The sequence below is a fragment of the Periophthalmus magnuspinnatus genome, chromosome 15 (genome assembly GCF_009829125.3).
Source record: "Periophthalmus magnuspinnatus isolate fPerMag1 chromosome 15, fPerMag1.2.pri, whole genome shotgun sequence".
In the NCBI taxonomy this organism is placed as follows: domain Eukaryota; kingdom Metazoa; phylum Chordata; class Actinopteri; order Gobiiformes; family Gobiidae; genus Periophthalmus; species Periophthalmus magnuspinnatus.
The window spans coordinates 11,049,829-11,069,380 of record NC_047140.1 but is presented as its reverse complement, the minus strand read 5'-3'; the positions used below and the strand labels follow the sequence as shown (position 1 = coordinate 11,069,380).

Sequence of the window (19,552 nt, the reverse complement as noted above, 5' to 3'; positions counted from 1 at the left end):
GACTGAATGGATATTTGGAAGCAGTTATCCAATCCAAATATTTCCAATATCAGCACCGACATCAAATACCAGAATCACATCTGTGCAGACACAATGTACAAAAGGTGAGAGTGACTAACTGAAAAACTATTGGCTAATGCTAGCTAGCTTGTGACTGTAATGTTATTTGAGATTTAACAGCACAAATCAGCTCACCTGTTGTAGTTCAGATAAATCAGTTCTTTACGGTCAGACTGTGTTCAGTTTAAGCTCAGATTAAAGTCTAACTTGAGTAAAAGAGCAGTGCCTACAGTTAGCATCACACCCCCAGAGAATGTTCAGTCCCAAAATCTATTGTTCCATCTCCATATATTGAAAGTCAATTGAATCATTATCGTGAGAGGCCAAACTCCAGACTTTTATTTATTAATTATTTAAAAATAAACAAGACAAAAGAGACAGAGTTTAAGAGACGACATGCTCCAGGACGCCCTGACGAATCAGCTGCTCACATTTCCACCGAGGCAGGAAGTGCTGAGGACAGAACAGGAAGTACAAACGTTAGCAATGTAAAAAATACATAAATACATAGGAAAAAAATTATTACACAATTCCAAACAAACAAAAAGCATTTACTCACATGGATTAATAGTAGTAGCAATAGTAGCAGTGTTAGTATAGTAGTAGTAGTAGCAGCTGTAGTTTAGTTTTAAGACTCACTTGGCTGTTCCTCTTCAGCAGAATCACTGTTCCATCGTCAATTTCCAGTTCACCGTGATCCTTCACACACCGCACCTGAAAACACAAGTCCTGGTTCAGAACTGGTCCAGTCCCTGGTCCAGTACCAGATCCAGTACCTGTATGTAGAGGCTCTTGGGGGGCTTGGTGTCCTGGGTGATGTCGAGTCCTTCTCCGTTTCCCAAACTCTTCATGAACGTGGCCAAAGACTTTTTATACTGAGAGAACCACTGCAACTGAAACAACAATAGATCTGTGTCAGTATGAGCTCCTGCTCCTCTGCTCGTCCTCCACCTCTGGCAGTACAGGATGTGCTATGGAATAGTACCTCTTCTGCAGACATGTGGAAGCGGATATTTGGGGGCAGCACTGAGCCGTACTCCCAACGCAGGGCTCGGATCCTCAGCAGACGGTCGTATCTGGAACATCACCACAGCAACGGTTCAAGTACTCCAGCAAAATGACTTTAAGAAAGAACTAAAAAAAATACTCTGAGTAACTAAGAACCTCTAAAATGTGCTATATGTCATGTCAGTCCGAGTTCAGCCCTTGGTCCGGCCCATGGTCCAGTCCTCATACTCACAGATAGGCAGTGAGACAACGTTGGTTCCGGAGCAGGCAGCAGTGGCGCAGTTTGATTGATGGGATGAGCTCTGAGCGACCCTCCACCTTTGCTTCGTTCCTGAAAAATTATTATTTTTACCTAAAAAATTCCTCAAACGTGATTTATTTAAAGAGAGCGTATTATGTAAAAATAGATTTTTGGAGCTTTCTGCCATGTTCTATGTTTCCTCATAAAAAACATGCCTCAGGCATATAGCTCAGGGGTGTCCAAACTATGGCCCAGGGGCCAAGTGCAGCCCTCAGGCGTTATGCTGAATTGCCCCAAATGTTCTTACACAGAACTTTTTGCTGCAGATTTGTGCCACTGTACACAAATGTAAATCATTCTACCACTATGAACTCTATTACACACATCATGACATAGACCTAAACCTAATGTTCCCAGACTCATAGATACACCACCAGTTAAAGATTTGGACGCACCCTCTCAGTTAATGCTTTTTTTCTTTATTTTTACTACTTTCTATATTTTATTTACACACAGAATGCACATGCCTCTCTTCTGTGACTTCTGTAAAAATAAAACTAGACCAGACCAACTGACACGTGTATGATGAAGAACACTCTTAAACACATTAAGTACACAATAGTACATTTAGTATTTTGTTTTAAAAAGAAAGAGGAAAAACCAAGGAACAACAGTCTATGACCCCAAGCAAATCTGAATGCCTCAAAATGATATCCTGTCCAGTCCTGGTCCAGTCCTGGTCCAGACTGTGGCACTCACACGTCAGCCTGGTTCTGCTCAAACAGCGCCTCCATCTCCTGCAGCACCTGCCGCACTCCGTCCTCCTGAAACCAGACCAGCCCTCAGTCAGCCCAGGTCCACACCGGGTCCAGCTCTCAATAGGGAAGGTGAAATATCGGTTCCAGTATCTGACAATATTAATACAGATTCTTTGATAACACTGTCCCTTTCTGTGTGTGCTCTTTTTGAACAGACCCAAGAGTCAAAATGGAAACAGAAGAGCTTCATATGTCTGTATGTGATGCAAACATGATTCATTATTTTGAAGCCAGATAAATTTTATTTGAACAAAAGTGAAAAGACACTTCACCACGAGCTCATCTTTTATCACACAGGACATTCTGGAGCTTCAGTTTATTAACACTTAAACATAACAGTTTAAAGATATTCCAAATTAGAATGTTAATTTTAGATTATAATAAAAGCACGAATAAAAGGTGGAATGTGTTCCTGATTTAGTCCCAGTTCAGACCCTGGTCAAGTCCCTTGTCAAGTCCTGGTTCGGATCCAATTTAGTCCTCGTTCAGACCTGGGTCAGATCCCGGTTCAGTGCACGGTTTAGTCCCTGGTATAGCCCGGGTCTATCACTGGTTTAGTCCCCGGTTTAGTCCGTGTCTGTCCCTGGTTTCGATCTGGTTTAGTCCCTGTTTTCGACCCCGGTTTAGTCCCTGGTTTAGTCCCTGGTTAAGTCCCTGGTTTAGCCCGTGTCTGTCCCTGGTTTAGTCCCTCGTTTAGTCCCTGGTTTCGCCCGTGTTTGTCACTGGTTTTCGGGGCTCACTCACGTTAAACGCGGGCAATTGTCCGTCACTCATTCGGTGCAGCTCCCGAACCAGCTCCAGCGCTTTCTCCCCGAACATGGCGAACCAAATACAACCCTACAACACTTTAGAGACCCGGTTAAACCCGCTCAGACACCTGTAAAACCCGCTTAGACCCAGTTAAACCCCCGTATTCGGTCCGTCCGTTCTAGGTCTGAAGATTCGCGGGAAAAAATGTGTTGTGATGACGTAGACGGAAACGTGAGTACGGCTTCCGCAGTGGGACAAACTTCAAGTTTCCCAAAAGTTCGGCATTTCATCTGGAAGCGAGATTTAACGCTCATAAAGCGTTTTACTCGCTGGAGCGTGGCTTAATTATTCAAACCTTAAAAATTATGGGTTTTGGTTATATTTTTGTAATATAATTAAAATGTTCTATGCAGATATAAATAGTTCTGTCTCTCTGGGAATAACTCCTACCTTCAAGAAGAATTCGCCAAGGGTGTTCGCCAAAATTGTTCAAGATGCTTGCGTGTCATTAATGAATAATTAAAATTTGCAAACATTCGAGTTTTTGAAAAAGAATTTAAGATTGATCAGTTTGTGGATGATACAGGAGTGTTTTTAAAAGACAAATCTATGGTCAGCACTGCATTAAAACTGACCCATGTCCTCTCTGATGCTTCAGGTCTATCTCTTAACCTTAACAACTGTGAACTGTTCCCAATCCATTCTTCCCTGGAAAGTGCTATTGACTCCATCAGTGTCAAATCTGAGGTCAAATATTTGGGGTTAACAATTTCTAAAGATCCTGCTAAAATGGAGGAACTTATATAAGTATTGATATGAAGAGGGCTCTCGATCAGTGGTTCATAAGAGATCTCTCATATATGGAGAAATAAAACACACTACTTAAAGAGATCCCAATTAGTTAAAGAATGTAAAATGGTGGTGTAAAAGCTTTAGATTTTGAAGTCAGTTGGTTAAAAGTCCGTTTTTGCTTCACTCAGTGTGGTTTCACATTCCAAGGGCCATTTTCAGTAAATTTGGTGGTCTAGATTTCTTATTTAGGTGCGACTTTAATATAACCAAGATTCCATTTGGTCTGTCAGAATATCATAATTAAATATTGTGCCATTGGAAAATTATTTTCACACATAATGTGTCTCCACATGGGTCGGTCCTATGGAACAACAGGTCAGTATTAATCAGCAGGAAATCAATATTCAAGCCTGAGTGGATTAAAATTGGAATTATATTTGAAGCTGATTTAATGGAATGTAAAGGGGTGTTACTGACTTCTATGTGTTCTACTGACTGATTAAATGTTGCTTGTACGTACGGAGAATAACTGTTCCAACAGTATTAATACACCTGATCCAAAACATCATTGCTCAATCCAATGTTAAATCATCTCTACCGAGCTAAAAAATTGCTCACCTCAAATTGTTAGAGAATTGTTTAACAACATATTTATTACAGATACATTCAAGTCCATACTTTTACATGATTATAATAAAATTAATCTGCTGGAATAGGCATTTTCAAATTGTGTTAAATTGCCAATTCCACCTAAAGTAAAAGAAACACAATTAAAAATTTGTCTTAAAATGTATCCAGTGTCAAATTTTCCTAGTGGTTTACATTTAATAAGCCAGGCTGTGCCTTTTGGGATTTCCCTGAAAAAATGTAGAGCATCTCTTTTTTACTTCTCCTGTATCCAAAAATTTCTGGCGTGACATTAGAGAGTGGTTATCGCTCAAAATCCCAAAGTTCCCAAATTTAAATGTTAATCGTATTTTATATTTTGTGAATATGTGGATAGAAATGTAACTGACTGTTGTAAATGGAGAAATTCTATCCCCTGCTTTCAACATTGTATGAATGAATTTAAACTGTTCTACTTCTCCCTAAAATTGCTTAAATCTGTCTGTCACAAGAAAATTTTATATTCAATGCCCCAAGTCCCTTTTTTTAATATTGGTTTTATATTCTAAGTATAATGTCCTCCATTTTACGGCTTACAAAAGCTGTAATCCCCATATTATTTGTTATATTATGTGTCATTTCATGTCATGATGCCTTTGTAAGATATTGTAATGAAAAATTGTGCAATAATAATAATAATAATAATAAAAAATAATAATAATAATGATGATGATGATGATGATGATGATGATGATGATGATGATGATGATGATGATGATGATAAAAAGAGGCTTAACATTCCATTGTAAACATGACAACCCACTTTTGAACAGTGTTTCAGTGTTCAGAGCTGGCTACTAGGTCTAAACACAGACCTTTGACAAGACAAATATTATTTAGACCTAAAATTATAACAAAAACACTAAGAGGTTGACAGTTTATGTGTCTCGGGGACTGCAGATCAAAATAATGTGGTACAGAACATCTCTTCAGTGTTTCTGTGTAATTCTCTTTTACATAGTCGCTGTAAGATACAGGATTTCATCCAATATGAATAAACTGAACTAAACTGAACTGAAACACCGCAGCGTCAGTTTGAATGACGTAAGACGCTAAGCCCCGCCCCCGGACCAAATGCCAAGTTTGTATGAAGTCCCGTGCTAAACATTTACACATCTTTTCTCTTTATCTCATTTTAAACTCGTTTTAAACTCGTTTTAATGGTGAGCAGTGGGCCGATTGTTCTCCGCGGCGGGAGGTAGAGGTGAGGGCTCAGACTGACCGCACAAAAGGACAGTGCTCTTCATCTTCGCTGAACAGACGCTGTGTCAAACACTTTTTTAGGCTCACACTTGAGTTTTATTTGCATTTGCTTCACTTTCGGCGCTGTGAATGTGACAGATTATCGGGCAGTGGACAGGCGACCTCTCGCTCTCACAGAATGGTGACTATTTCATTTAGTTTAAACTTTAAAAGATTGAACCAAAAGACGTTTTTTAGCTCCGGGTTTAATCATTGTCTGTGTGTGTGTGTGTGGGTGTGTGGGTGTGTGTGTGTGTGTGTCTCTTTACACATGCTCACAGCTGTTTACATTTACTTAAGTCACTTTTTAAAGACATTGTACTTTTCAGGGTACTTTTCATACTTTTACTTTTGTTCTACTTGAGTAATATTTTCATTGGAGTGGTAGTACTCTTACATGAGTAAGGTCTTGTACCACTACTTTGTACTTCTACTTGAGTAATATTTTTTAAGTAACATTACTCTTGAGTAAAATTTGTAGCTACTGTACATCTCTGGAAACTAAACTGTTGGGACATAACATCTGATTTATAATTTTAGAGAATGTGACAAAATATGAAGTAAGTAAAAAAAAATTGATATATTCAAAGACACAAAAATGAGTCAAACTAAATATATCTGAAGGAGCCAGAAACACAAATGTTCAAATCATTTCATATTGTTACATGAAGCTCAAGTTACTTAAGACTCACTCACAGAGGGAAGAGGAACCACAACTTTTGCTTTTTACTTGAGTAAACCTGCTGTTACACTGTACAATATATTACTCGAGGAAGAGTACTGTTACTCCATACTATGTATTACTTGAGTAAAAATACTGTTACACTGTACTATATATCACTCAAGTAGGAGTACTGTTACTTCAATACAATTATTACTCAAGGAGGAGTAAAAGTATGCTGCTAGAAAAGTGCTCTGAAAAGTACAATTTCTTTAAAAAGTACTACCCACCTCAGTGCTCTGGACTCTGAAGAGCACTGTTTGGTGATGTCATCAGGTGCTGCTCCTCTGTGTTTTTAAAGTTGATCCTTTGCAGCTGACGTCATCAACATTCCCTGAGGATGTGATGCTAACAGAGGCATGTAGGCTCTGCTCTGTCTGAGGCTTTGTTAGACTTTAATCTCAGCTTTATTTTAACACAACCAGAAAAACAGGTGAGCTAATTTGTGAATTTAAACAAGTCCCTCTCAAATAACACTATAGTCACAAGCTAGCTAGCGTTAGTCAACGGTATTTCAGTGAGTCACTCTCAGCTTTTTTGTGTAAAATCAAACTCATAAACAGGACCATGAACGCTCGGACTGATCACAAACTCCTGAACATGTGATGTTTAAATACTGTTTGGATTTGTTTAGGAGTTTTCAGATGATCTTAAAACTGTTTGGTCAGTGTTTGCTAATGCGTGCATTGTGTCACTGTGGTAACTATTGAACATTCCACCATAGACATACATGTAGAACATCGCCTGCTTGACGTCACTGCAAAGTATCAATAGACCTTTTAAAAGGGAGTTCAGAGTGAGGCGATTGGACTTGAGCATAGAACCATATCATCTGTATACATCAGGTGACTGTGTATATATGTGTATATATACAGTCTATTATCTGCCCAAAGACTTTTAGCTTGTGTTTAGATCTGATTCAGATGACTTTGAAAAGAACAGCCACATGTCCTGACAGTCTAGGCATAAAAAATAAATATCATATAGGCCTTATATTACACAAAATCGACTTGTGAGGTTTAAACTATGTTATAATACTGTTAACTCCTCAAAATCATACCTGGGGTTGTTTTTTGTTTCATTCACACATGTTTGAGTAACCCTTAACCTTATTATTCTGTCTACATCTCCAAAGGTGAAAATGCTCTGTTCCACCTTGTGATGTCATGAAGTGGCAGTTTTCAAGTTAACAGCTCCTTTTAGCTTTAGTTCAGTAGGGATTGGCAATTCCAAGGTTGAAATGATCCAAATGATTCTAGTGAAGGTATATGGAGTTCACTCCCCCTCCTCCTCCTCCTCCCCCTCCTCCTCCTTCTCCCTCCTCTCGGGGCAGGTTCGGTCGTTGCGCCAGTTTGTCCGGTTCCTCCTGATGAATCAGTTCATATCTGCGCGGCTCTCTAGGATTTCTCTCCCCTGCTTCTCTGCTTCTGTGCACTCCTCTTCTCTCTCTGTCTCTCGTCCTCTGTCCTCTCGCTGATTTATTTATTTGAGATTTGTTTTGAAGCTTATTTGTCCCATTCTCTCCGGGCTCAGTGAATGCGGCTGGCCCGGGTCACGTGGTGCTAGTCCTGTTCTCTGATTGGCTTTTGGTTCATGGCTCAGCTGCTTGGTGCGGATTCATGGACAGTGGCTGTTGCACCGGCGGTTCTCGACCTCTTCCCGGTGTAAGCCCCGACCTGAGCCCCGGCACAGGCGCCTGATCTGCGGGACGCACAGCCGCCTCTAGGACCTCCACTGCCCGCCCTTCACCTCCGCTGTGACCGCTCTGTTTCAGGGATGCGAAAGCGGAACGCGCAGGAGCAAGACAGCGGCTCTGAGCGGGACTCACAGCCGGGACTGAAGCGCCATCCCCGGGCAGAGGAAGCGCAGGCGGCCGTGGGTCAGCGGGGCGCCATGGGGAAGCCTTTCAGGAGGTAAGACCTTAGACCCGAGCAGAACCCGAGAAGAACCGGTTTAAGTGGGATCCAATCAGGACAAAGGTGAAGTCAAAGAGAACCAATGAGCGTTCGCGGGAGCAGGTGTAGCACAGGTGACTTTTAATCCCCAGGGACCTGTTTCGACTGGGTTGGGTTAGAGTAGACCCAGGTCAGGTCTGGGTTAGACCTGGGTTAAACCTGATCCTAATCCAGTCCAGTTTCAGACCAGTCTGAGATTAAGAACTGATGTGTTTAGTTCTAGTTTAGTCCTGGTTTAGTCCTGGTTTAGTCCTGGTTTAGTCCTGGTTTAGTCCTGGTTTAGTCCTGGTTTAGTCCTGGTTAAGTCCTGGTTCAGTCACAGCCTGAAATAGGAGAAAGGTTGATAGACTGGTTGTTCTAATGGCCCAAATTAATTGGAAACAAACTTTTAGACTTGTTTCAGTGCAAATTCAAATCTGATTTAATCCTGGTTTAGTCATGATTTAGTCGTGGTATAGCCCTGGTTTATCCCTGGTTTAACCCTGGTGTAGACCTGGTGTAGACCTGGTGTAGACCTGGTGTAGACCTGGTGTCGACCTGGTGTAGACCTGGTGTCGACCTGGTGTAGTCCTGGTTTAGTCCTGGTTTAGACCTGGTTTAGTCCTGGTTTAGACCTGGTTCAGTCCTGGTGTAGACCTGGTTTAGACCTGGTGTAGGTCATTGGTCACTCCAGTGTTCAGACGCTGATTCTGCATTTTCACTTCCTTCTGTTAAAAAACTCAAATGTGAGTTTATTCCAGACTGAACCAGGACTGACGCAGGTCTGGATCAGGACTGTACCAGGACTCTACCAGGACTGGACCAAGTCGGAACCAGGTCTAAACCAGGATTAAACTAGGTCTAACCCGGGTCTCAGTGGGTCTCAGTTCTTGTGTTAATAATTCAGTGCAGATTGTGTAACAGACAGATTATTCTCAGATTACACCTGACCTCCAAAGACCACTGTGCCAGATACCCTTCCTGCCTGTGTTCTGAATTCTAACATGAATACTATGAATACTACAAATAGAGCTGCCTCTAACTAATACTGGCCGTACTAGATGTGTATCAGGTGCCCTCAATGTGTGTCAGATGCCCTCCCCTTGTGTCAGATGTTGTTATTCTCTCTGTGCTCTTAGGGGCGCTCTCTGGAGGAGACTGCGCAGACTGTTCTTGTGGCTGATGCTGTTTTATGTCTCAATCCCCGTCATCATCAAACTCTGCCCCTCTATCCAGGCCAAGCTGGTCTTCCTAAACTTCGGTCAGTCCTCATTTAGTCCTGGTTTAGTCTTTGCTTAACTCTTGTTTGGTCCTGGTTTGGTCCTGGTTTGGTCCTGGTTTGGTCCTGGTTTGGTCCTGGTTTGGTCCTGGTTCGGTCCTGGTTCGGTCCTGGTTCGGTCCTGGTTCGGTCCTGGTTCAGACCTGGTTCAGACCTGGTTCAGACCTGGTTTAGACCTGGTTCTCTGTTTTAGTTCGGGTCCCGTACTTCATTGACCTCAGACGACCTCTGGACCAGGGCCTGAATCACACGCACAACTTTTACCTGGAGCCAGAGACAGGAGCCAGAGTCGGAGTCTGGTGAGTGTCTCCTCCGTCTCCTCCGTCTCCTCTGTCTCTATCCTCTGTCTCTATCCTCCCTCTCTATCCTCCGTCTCTATCCTCGTCTCATTTCCCCTCCTCTTTTCTCTCATTTTCAGGCACACTGTTCCCTCTCTCATGTGGAGGGAGGCTCAGAACAAAGATGGTCTCTGGTTTGAGTCCTCACTCAGATCTGCAAAGTCTGTCATTCTGTATCTCCACGGCAATGCAGGCACCAGGTAAATACAGCTACTACTACCACTACTACTACTAGTACTAGTCCTACAACTACTACTGTTACTGCTACTACTACTATTTTTAGTTCTTCTGCTGCTACTACTACTCCTCCTGCTACTGCTACTCCTGCTGCTACTACTTCTATGACTACTCGTACTGCTGCTACTACTACAGTTGCTGCTGCTACTACTATTTTTAGTACTACCGCTACTACTACTACTTCTGCTGCTACTACTACTTTTGGTGCTGCCAATACGCCTACTTTTGCTTCTACTACTATTGTTACTGCTACTATTGCTACTGCTACTACTACGACTGCTACTACTAGTACTGCTATTACTACTACTATAGCTTTTACCGCTGCTACTACTATGATTTGCTACTACTAGTACTGCTACTCCTTCTACTACGACTGCTGCTGGTTTAGACCTGGTTTAGACCTGTATCTGACTCATGTTCTTATGCAGAGGAGGTGACCACCGTGTTCAGCTCTATAAGGTAATTCACACTTAAATACAGTTCCTCTGTCCTCCAGTAGACAGTGTTCTCACTGCCTGTTGTCTTTCAGGTCCTCAGCTCACTGGGTTTCCATGTCATCGCTTTTGACTACAGAGGTGAGTACCCAGAGTCCATAGTCTAGCCTGAGCTGGATATGTTCTCTACCGTGTTCTAATGTTGTTCCCTCAAAAACATGAAGAGGTTTTAGATGTAATCTTTCCCAGGCCCTATTCGAACCTTCCTTATGGTTAGCAGTACGAGCCTGTACAAGGCTCCGCCCATAGGCCTACGTAACCCATGCTCCCATACTACAATTCTCCATAAATATACAAAAATATAATACAAAACTGTACACAGCAACTTGACAAACCTAATGTGAGACCTGGCTTTGCCTGTTTCAGGTTGGGGGGACTCAGATGGCTCTCCTTCAGAGTTGGGGATGACTTCAGACGCTCTGTTTGTCTACGACTGGATCAAAGTCCGACTCAACAAAACCCCACTGTACATTTGGGGCCACTCCCTGGGCACCGGGTAAGTCCTGGTCTAGAACTCGGGTTTACTTCGAAGCAAGATAAGTGGCTTAACTGGGTTAGTTAAGCATAAACCCTGCATTTCCTGCTTACTTTTCTGTGTGTTTGCATCGCTATAGTAACAGAACAGCAGATCCAATCTGGTCCAGAGCTGGTTCAGAGCCTGAGTTTAGACTTAGATCAGATCTGGCTCTTTTGAGCAATTCTTTGTGAATATATTCTTGACAAGGGCTGTAGTCTGAGTGTGTGGGCAGTGGATGTACACTGTGGTAAACCCTCTCCATCACATGCCACTCACTTAGAAACACGAGCGTACAGACAGAGGTTTAACCTGAGGGGGCGCTCTTACCACAGCTCTTCAGTCCTTTACAAGAATAAGAGGGCTTTCTTTTGTCCTCAGATAAAAAGTCAGTTTCCAGATTCTTCCTGTTTTATATTCCACACCACACATCCTCCCATAGCCTCACTAAACCCCCCCTTTACTCCTCACTAAACCCCACCTTACTCCTCACTAAACCCCACCTTACTCCTCACTAAACCCCACCTTACTCCTCACTAAACCCCACCTTACTCCTCACTAAACCCCACCTTACTCCTCACTAAACCCCACCTTGAAGTAAAGTTTATGTCCAGCCAGCTTTGTAGTATACTCCTTATTTAGTCCTGCTTTAGTCCTGCTTTAGTCCTGCTTTAGTCCTGCTTTAGTCCTGCTTTAGTCCTGCTTTAGTCCTGCTTTAGTCCTGCTTTAGTCCTGCTTTAGTCCTGCTTTAGTCCTGCTTTATTTCTGCTTTAGTCGTGGTTTAAACACCAAAAGTAAAATCTGTCAACTGGGTAAATCTTGTAGGAGTGAGTATGTTTCACTGCTCATCCATCTATCGATCTCTCTATGTATCTATCGAAGTCTATATATGTCTGTCTATCAATAATAGATATATGGCAGTGTCCATCAGCAGTCTGACCCGAACTGAAGAAGTGGCTTGGATGAGCAGCGAAGCATCTTCACTTTTTTGTCCAGTTGACAGATTTTACTTTTGGTTTTTACTGTGGATCAGACCTGGACGACTGGGGGATTACACAGGTATTTTCCTGGTTTATACGTGGTTTAAGAAATGGGGTGATGAAATGTTTTCCTCAAGGACACGAGAGCAAAAGGTTTGAGATGGTTTGATCCTGAGGTTTTTGTGACTGAATCCTGTTTGTGTTTTTACAGGGTGGCCACGAACCTGGTGAGGCGTCTGTGCGACAGAGGTACATGTCTCTATGCAACAGTAGTAGTATTTTAGTAGTAATAATGGTAGTACTACTTTCAGTAGTAGTAGTCATCACACGTTAAACAGTACTCATATTCATATTGTGGTTGTAGGTTCTCCTCCAGACTCTCTGATTCTGGAGTCTCCTTTTACCAACATCAGAGAAGAAGCAAAGAGCCACCCATTCTCCATGGTACCTGCTTTAGTCCCTGGTCTGGTCTTGGTCTGGTCCAGGCCCTGGTTCTAACAGTCTTTGTGTCTCAGGTTTACCGGTTCCTTCCTGGATTTGACTGGTTTTTCTTGGATGCCATTTCTGCAAATCACATCTATTTCGCCAGTGACGACAAGTGTGTATCTGCCCTGTGTTTAAAGCTGCAGTGTATAACTGCTTTATGTATAACTTTCTGAAGGTGGCATGTCTCCTGCATATTTCCATGAAAACAAAGTTAAAACCATACTTCAGAACATTCTCCATGCAGATATTCATTTTATGTCAATGTCAAGTGCCTATGACAGGTTCGACTCATTTCACGACAACCGTTAAGATCATTATATTTAAGATTTTACCCCAGTTTTTAGGTTTCAAATTTGACTTCCTGTTTGTAAATCATGACATCACAGTGGGGAAATACATAACTGTTGCCTATCAACCATGTGGTCCACTGGACCAAACCTCCTCTAGTGTCACAGATAACTTCCTGTAATTTTCAACACTTTTTATAATATTTTCTTTACAAGCTGCTTTAATCCTCCAGATTTAAAAGAAATGAGATAGTTGTAAAAACCTGTCAGTCAAACTTTAAATGTTTCTTGAAAGTGAAACTGGTTCAGTTTTTGCAGATAAAAAGGGCTTTTGTTTTTCAGTGTGAACCACATCTCATGTCCAGTCCTGATCCTGCATGCTGAGGACGACACCGTGGTGCCATTCCACCTGGGCAAGAAGGTACAGGACCGGAACTGGACTGTGCCGGGGATGGGACTGGGGACTGTGGAACGGGGACTGTGGAACAGGGATTGGGGACCGGGGACTGAAGCAGGACTAAACTAGGACTTTGTGGTTCTTTGTGCAGTTGTACAACATGGCGTCTCGCTCAAAAAGTCTTAGTGGTCACAAAGTCCAGTTCGTCCCCTTTGACTCATCTCTGTCCTACAAACACAAGTTTATCTACAGAAGCCCGGAGCTCCCACACATCCTCAGGTACGTGTCCCAGAATGTCCCCCCCAGAATGTCCCTGTGCGTCAGATGCCCTCCCTGTGCGTCAGATGCCCTCCCTGTGCGTCAGATGCCCTCCCTGTGCGTCAGATGCCCTCCCCGGTCTAACCTCTTGTTGACTCTTGTGTTTTGTTTCAGTAACTTTCTGGAGATGTCTCTTCCTCATCATTGAGCTCAGACTCGAGGCTTTGGTCCAGACGCTGACACATTCCTCCATATTTATGTTACTCAAATATTTTTATTTTATTTTCTGAACCAAACTTTTTAACTGTTTCTCTGCAGCGCTGCCTGAGGTTTGAAGTGACGCCTGTTTGACTTGAAATATACATTAAATATTCATCTTTTAAACCCATTGCAGTCCTGGTTTAGTCCTGGTTTAGTCCTGGTTTAGTCCTGGTTTAGTCCTGGTTTAGACCTGGTTTAGACCTGGTTTAGACCTGGTTTAGACCCTGGTTTAGACTGTATAGTCCTGGTTTAGTCTTGGTTCAGTTTTATAGAGACATGTATTAATCCTAAACATTATAGAATAGTTTCAAATCTCCATTGGAGTGGTGTGTCTTAGATGCCCTCCCACAGCATAACATGTTTTTCTGGAGGTACAAATAGACTTCTTAAAGAGTGACAGTTGACTGTAAACAGGAGTTTGTTATGAAGAGTTAATAATAGACAAGTGTGATTTTAATTAGTGAATACTTTCTATAGTGAAGCCCCTGTTTGATAAATTATATCTTTAAATGTTACTTTAAATACTTTTACATGGTCCAAACAGCATGAAGGAGGCAGAGAGAGACTGGAGAGACCAGATGAACTATTTAAAGCCCCTATATGATTATGTGACTGTGAGCTTTAGGCCATGTTATAATGCTGTTCCCTCCTCAAAAACATAACTAGAGTTGTGTTTTGTTTCATTCACACATGTTTGACTAATCCTTTATTATTAGTCTGTCTACATACCCAAAGCACAAAATGCTCTTCCACCTTGTGATGTCATGAAGTGATAGTTTTCAAGTTAACAGCTCCTTTTACCTTTTGTTCAATAGTGATAGGAAATTACAGGACTGAAATTATCAAAATGATTCTAGTGAAGGTGTATGGAGTTTAAAACACAGTGGAGCACTTCCTGTTTTGCCGCATGACATCACATGATATGTTTTCAGTTTGAGAGAAGAGCTCAGTCTCAATATGCAGGGTTTGTGTGTTAAACTTGTGTGAATTAAACAACAGCTCCAGGTATGTTTGTGACGAGGAAACATTAGGACACACATCAGATGCGCTCTTTAAAAGGTCATTTTTATTTTAATGTAAACATAAAAAGAGGTCGATAGAAAGAAATGAAATACTAGAATAACGGGCCGCTCCAGAACAGAAGGTGGCGAGACGCACTTTCAGCTGAGTAAACGTGCCCCTGCTGTCATACGTCATCACGCTGCTGTACGTGAGTAAGGGCGCGCGCTTCTTTCGGTGGAGGTTTCGTGCAGACCCGTGGGTCCCGGTCAGTTCCATTAAAACCTCGCTAAACTCTGTAAAAGTGTGTTAAAACTGCGCAAACGTGCGTAAAGGTGCAGCAGGGATGGCGCAGACACGAAAGATATACTTTTGCGGCAGCATCCGCGGCGGTAGAGATGACGTGCACGTGTACCAGCGCATCGTGCACACGCTTCGAACCTACGGCACCGTTCTGACTGAGCACGTGACCGACGGAGGGCTCACGGACACCGGTATGACGTCAACACCGAGAGCTTCTGAGGTGCTGGTTTAGGTCTGTTTCAGTCCTGATTTAGGCTTGATTCAGTCCTGGTTTAGACCTGGTTTAAACCTGGTTCAGTTCTGATTCAGTCCTCGTTGAGACCTGGTCTAGTTCTGCTTGGGTCTTTATTCAGACCTGGTCCAGCCCTCTTTTAGTGCTGGTTTAGGTCTGATTTAGTCTTGATTTAGGCTTGATTCAGTCCTAGTTTAGACCTAATTTTGTCCCGGTTCAGTCCTGGTTTAAATCTGGTTTAATCATTATCTTTCTCAGACCAGAGTTGTATATAGAATGATTAACACTTGTTTGAATAACCCCGTACTGTCCTATTTTTTGAAGAGGTCTGAAAATCCCAGTTTTCACTTACCCCCTATCCCCGACTACTGCTCTGTGCTCACTGTGGGCTTTACATTCAGACTCAGGTCAAACATGCAGAGTTCAGAATGTCACATGGCCTTTTCACAACAATAAAACACAAATATAAGTGTGTGTTTGTGAAAAGGCTGCAGTTTGAACAGGAAGTGAGTGGAGCTGTTTTTATCTTAATTATAATCTCTGACACCCGTGGATCATTATGATATAATTTGCACATTTTAAATCACAATATTCATCTAAAATGACTTGATAAACAAAACAAAAATGGCATCTTGAAAATAAGAAATTAAAGATTACGCAAACATGAATCACTCCAAATACAACTTCACAAGCCCAGTGAGAAGAGACGACGAAAACATGGTTAAAGATCTGAAAAGTCCAGTCCAATTTAAGCCATTTGTTAATTTTAAATTAACAAATGTCAAATGTCAAGTTCTGTATGTGACAACTACATACCTTAAAAAAACAAAAAACCTTTTGAATCATTTAAAGGTGAAACCTCAGAGTCTGGAGACAAACACATCCATGACCGAGACCTGGACTGGCTGCGGCAAAGTCATGGTTAGTACTTCTAATACTACTACTACTACTACTACTACTACTATTATTACTACTACTACTGCTGCTGTTGCTACTATTACTACTACAGCAACTATTACTGTTGCTACTACGACTACTATGGCAACTATTACTACTGTTACTGTTACTACTACTACTGTTGCTACTACTACTACACGTTTGTACTTCTAGCTTGGTGCTTGCCATAGTTGTGCTCATGTTTCATAATTGCTATTCAACGTTTATTTTAATATTTGATAAGTCACGATTCTTCTGATTCCCGAGACATCAGAGTGGATTTAGTGTGCAGCTGTTAAAATAATAATAATAATAATAATAATAATAATAATAATAATGCTGTTCTGTATTTTCAGTAGTGGTTGCCGAGGTGACGCAGCCCTCTCTGGGGGTGGGATATGAGTTGGGTCGGGCTGTGGACCTGGACAAACAGGTTCTGTGTCTCTTCAGGCCCGAGTCTGGACGACGTGAGTTCAGCCCCTGTATCAGCCACCCTCCCCTCCCCCTCCCCCATGTGATCATGTGACACTCCCCATGTGACTCTCCCCATCCCTCTGGTGTCTGAGGTGTGTAAGTGTCTATTTCTTGTGTCTCAGGTGTGTAAATGTCTGTCTCTGGTGTCTCAGGTGTGTAAATGTCTGTCTCTGGTGTCTCAGGTGTGTAAATGTCTGTCTCTGGTGTCTCAGGTGTGTAAATGTCTGTCTCTGGTGTCTCAGGTGTGTAAATGTCTGTCTCTGATGTCTCAGGTGTGTAAATGTCTGTCTCTGGTGTCTCAGGTGTGTAAATGTCTGTCTCTGGTGTCTCAGGTGTGTAAATGTCTGTCTCTGGTGTCTCAGGTGTGTAAATGTCTGTCTCTGGTGTCTCAGGTGTGTAAATGTCTGTCTCTGATGTCTCAGGTGTGTAAATGTCTGTCTCTGGTGTCTCAGGTGTGTAAATGTCTGTCTCTGATGTCTCAGGTGTGTAAATGTCTGTCTCAGGTGTGTAAATGGTGCCCTCTTGTGTCTCAGGTGTGTAAATGTCTGTCTCTGGTGTCTCAGGTGTGTAAATGGTGCCCTTTTGTGTCTCAGGTGTGTAAATGTCTGTCTCTGGTGTCTCAGGTGTGTAAATGTCTGTCTCTGATGTCTCAGGTGTGTAAATGTCTGTCTCTGGTGTCTCAGGTGTGTAAATGTCTGTCTCTGGTGTCTCTGGTGTCTCAGGTGTGTAAATGTCTGTCTCTGGTGTCTCAGGTGTGTAAATGTCTGTCTCTGGTGTCTCAGGTGTGTAAATGGTGCCCTCTTGTGTCTCAGGTTTGTCGGCCATGATCCGAGGAGCTGCAGATGGACAGAAGTTTGTGGTTCAGGACTACACCCAAGACCAGGTCGAGTCCATCCTGAACCAGTACTTCTCCCAGACCAATATCTAAACCAGGACTGAACCAGGACTGAATCAGGACTAAACCAGGATTAAACCAGGACTGAACTAGAACCGAGATCCAAAAAAGGGCAAGATCTGAATCAGGACTGATCTATAACTTCAGACCAGAGACCCAATTATCATCCAGAGACCAAGAACCGGGCCAAAACAAACCAGGAGCAGGCTGAGTCCATACTGAGCCAATACTTTTCACAAAACTAGATCTGCACAAAAGACTAATATCTAAACCAGGACTGAGACCAGAGATCATCTCAACAAGTACCAAGATCGCAACCAGGAGTAAGAGTGAAGAGACTGGAGGGGGTAAGGGCATTTTGACTGGACCAGGGCTAAAGCACTTTGCCATATTTCCAATAAAAACACATGAATAAACATCTTTGCTTCAGTTTGATTGTGACCCTATCACATCAATTCTATTTATTCTATTATATCATCTCATATCATCTTCTACAGAAAATGGCTCCACAGACACAGAAAGACACTAATTTCAACCAAGGACTGACTCAGGACCACACTGTCACATGTCTCTAAATGTTTGAAATGGTGAACAGGTTAAATCAAATCAAATGGTGTTGCTCTTGGGGTGTCAGGACAATGTCGACTGTGTAGAATCCAAAGGGGCCAGTGGCTGGTCATTTTTCCTTGAATGCCCTAAACTCTTCCACGATCTCATTTCACTGCAGACTGGATCAGAGTTGAGGTCACATCTGTACCATTTTCTGGACTAAAGGCTCAGATGAAGCTTTGTGGTTATGTTTCTGTGCATTTAGAGGGAGCTGGTCGCCAAACACAATATCGTCGTCTGCTGGAGACTTAAGGCCAAGATGCCAAAGCCTGATACACTCCTGATGGCCTGATACACTCCTGATGAATGAAACAAACTAGAGACAGGCCGATACATACTCCTGATCAAAATTTTATGACCAGTTGAAAAATTGCAAGAATTCACAACCCTCAGGATCTTTAAAGACGTTTAAAATGACTCTTACTGTGTCCAACCTCAGCAGCAATGGCACTCTGTGAGAGGCCTTGCTGATGCAGCTTAACAATCTGACCATGTTCAAAGAGAGAAAGCTTTTTTGCCTTTGCCATCAGGAGGTCGTGACAGTGTACCTGGATACCTGACAGAAAGTGACTCTGAATCCACATTTTTGCGAAGATTTGGGCTTTTAAAGGCTGTGATCTTAAACTTTTCATCAGCTGATGATCATCCTATTTCAATTTAATGCTCGTTTGCAATAAATTGCTTACTCCAATTTTTTTTTGTCTCACTCCCATTTCTTCTTTTGCATTCTGAAGCACTATTTTGAACCTCAAAATGCAAAATGTGAATTCTTGAACATTTTCAACTGGTGTTAAAGTTTTGATAAGGAGTGTATATCAGCCTGTCTCTAATTTGTTTGATTCGTTTATTGCAAGTAAATCTCACCTCACCTACTTCTCTCCTGAGAGGTCATGACCCCCACTTTAACCTCTCATTTAAACCATGAAGCACCTTTTTAGATTTTTATTTTTTACATTTAGTTTTATTTTGCAGATAAACAAAATGACAAATTTACAATCTTCAGTAGTGAAAAAAAATCTATGTTGTCACTGGACTGAAGTTTTAAAGTGAAGATGTTTGACTGCTACATCCAAGCTGTGGACACTGCCGTATGTCTGTGTGAAGGAGGAGTGTCCTTATGCCTGTGTTTATTTTTCTCTAGATCAGACCTGGACGACTGACGGATTACACAATTGAACAAAGATGAAGCAGTGTGAGTCCAGCAGGGGGCAACAGCGCTGTTGCCCCGTGCATAGTACAGGACATGTTTAAAGTGCATGTGACAGACTCATTTCACGTTGTTAGATTTAAGATTTTACTACAAATGTTTTTCATTTTCATAATTTTACTTGGACAAAACAG

General features: G+C 42.2%; 3 protein-coding genes across 5 annotated transcripts; 2 read left to right on the top strand and 1 right to left on the bottom strand.

Annotated features, from left to right (window-relative positions):
- Window positions 1-381: 381 nt before the first annotated feature.
- gins1 (GINS complex subunit 1 (Psf1 homolog)) lies at window positions 382-3,068 on the bottom strand. The gene is made up of 7 exons (XM_033979707.2): window positions 2,872-3,068; window positions 2,069-2,133; window positions 1,301-1,399; window positions 1,046-1,136; window positions 837-953; window positions 700-774; window positions 382-513 (listed from the first exon to the last, which is right to left on the bottom strand). The coding sequence occupies exons 1-7, from the start codon at window positions 2,944-2,946 to the stop codon at window positions 445-447; spliced, it is 591 nt and encodes a 196-aa protein (XP_033835598.1). The 5' UTR covers window positions 2,947-3,068; the 3' UTR covers window positions 382-444.
- Window positions 3,069-5,434: 2,366 nt separating this feature from the next.
- Window positions 5,435-13,889, top strand: abhd12 (abhydrolase domain containing 12, lysophospholipase). Of its 3 annotated transcripts, none has more exons than XM_055227135.1 (14): window positions 5,435-5,539; window positions 8,073-8,211; window positions 9,372-9,493; window positions 9,705-9,810; window positions 9,930-10,049; window positions 10,515-10,545; window positions 10,616-10,661; window positions 10,947-11,076; window positions 12,286-12,323; window positions 12,439-12,518; window positions 12,590-12,672; window positions 13,190-13,268; window positions 13,396-13,523; window positions 13,677-13,889. In XM_055227135.1, exons 2-14 carry the CDS (start codon window positions 8,075-8,077, stop codon window positions 13,708-13,710), a joined length of 1,134 nt encoding a protein of 377 aa, XP_055083110.1. In that variant the 5' UTR covers window positions 5,435-5,539; window positions 8,073-8,074; the 3' UTR covers window positions 13,711-13,889. The 3 variants fall into 3 exon arrangements, with proteins under 3 accessions (XP_055083110.1, XP_055083109.1, XP_033835510.1); XM_055227134.1 differs by having other exon boundaries at window positions 5,451-5,719; XM_033979619.2 differs by lacking the exon at window positions 5,435-5,539 and having other exon boundaries at window positions 7,822-8,211.
- Window positions 13,890-14,993: 1,104 nt separating this feature from the next.
- dnph1 (2'-deoxynucleoside 5'-phosphate N-hydrolase 1) lies at window positions 14,994-17,969 on the top strand. Its single transcript, XM_033980241.2, has 4 exons — window positions 14,994-15,256; window positions 16,150-16,218; window positions 16,590-16,700; window positions 17,520-17,969. The coding sequence occupies exons 1-4, from the start codon at window positions 15,109-15,111 to the stop codon at window positions 17,633-17,635; spliced, it is 444 nt and encodes a 147-aa protein (XP_033836132.1). The 5' UTR covers window positions 14,994-15,108; the 3' UTR covers window positions 17,636-17,969.
- Window positions 17,970-19,552: the final 1,583 nt, after the last annotated feature.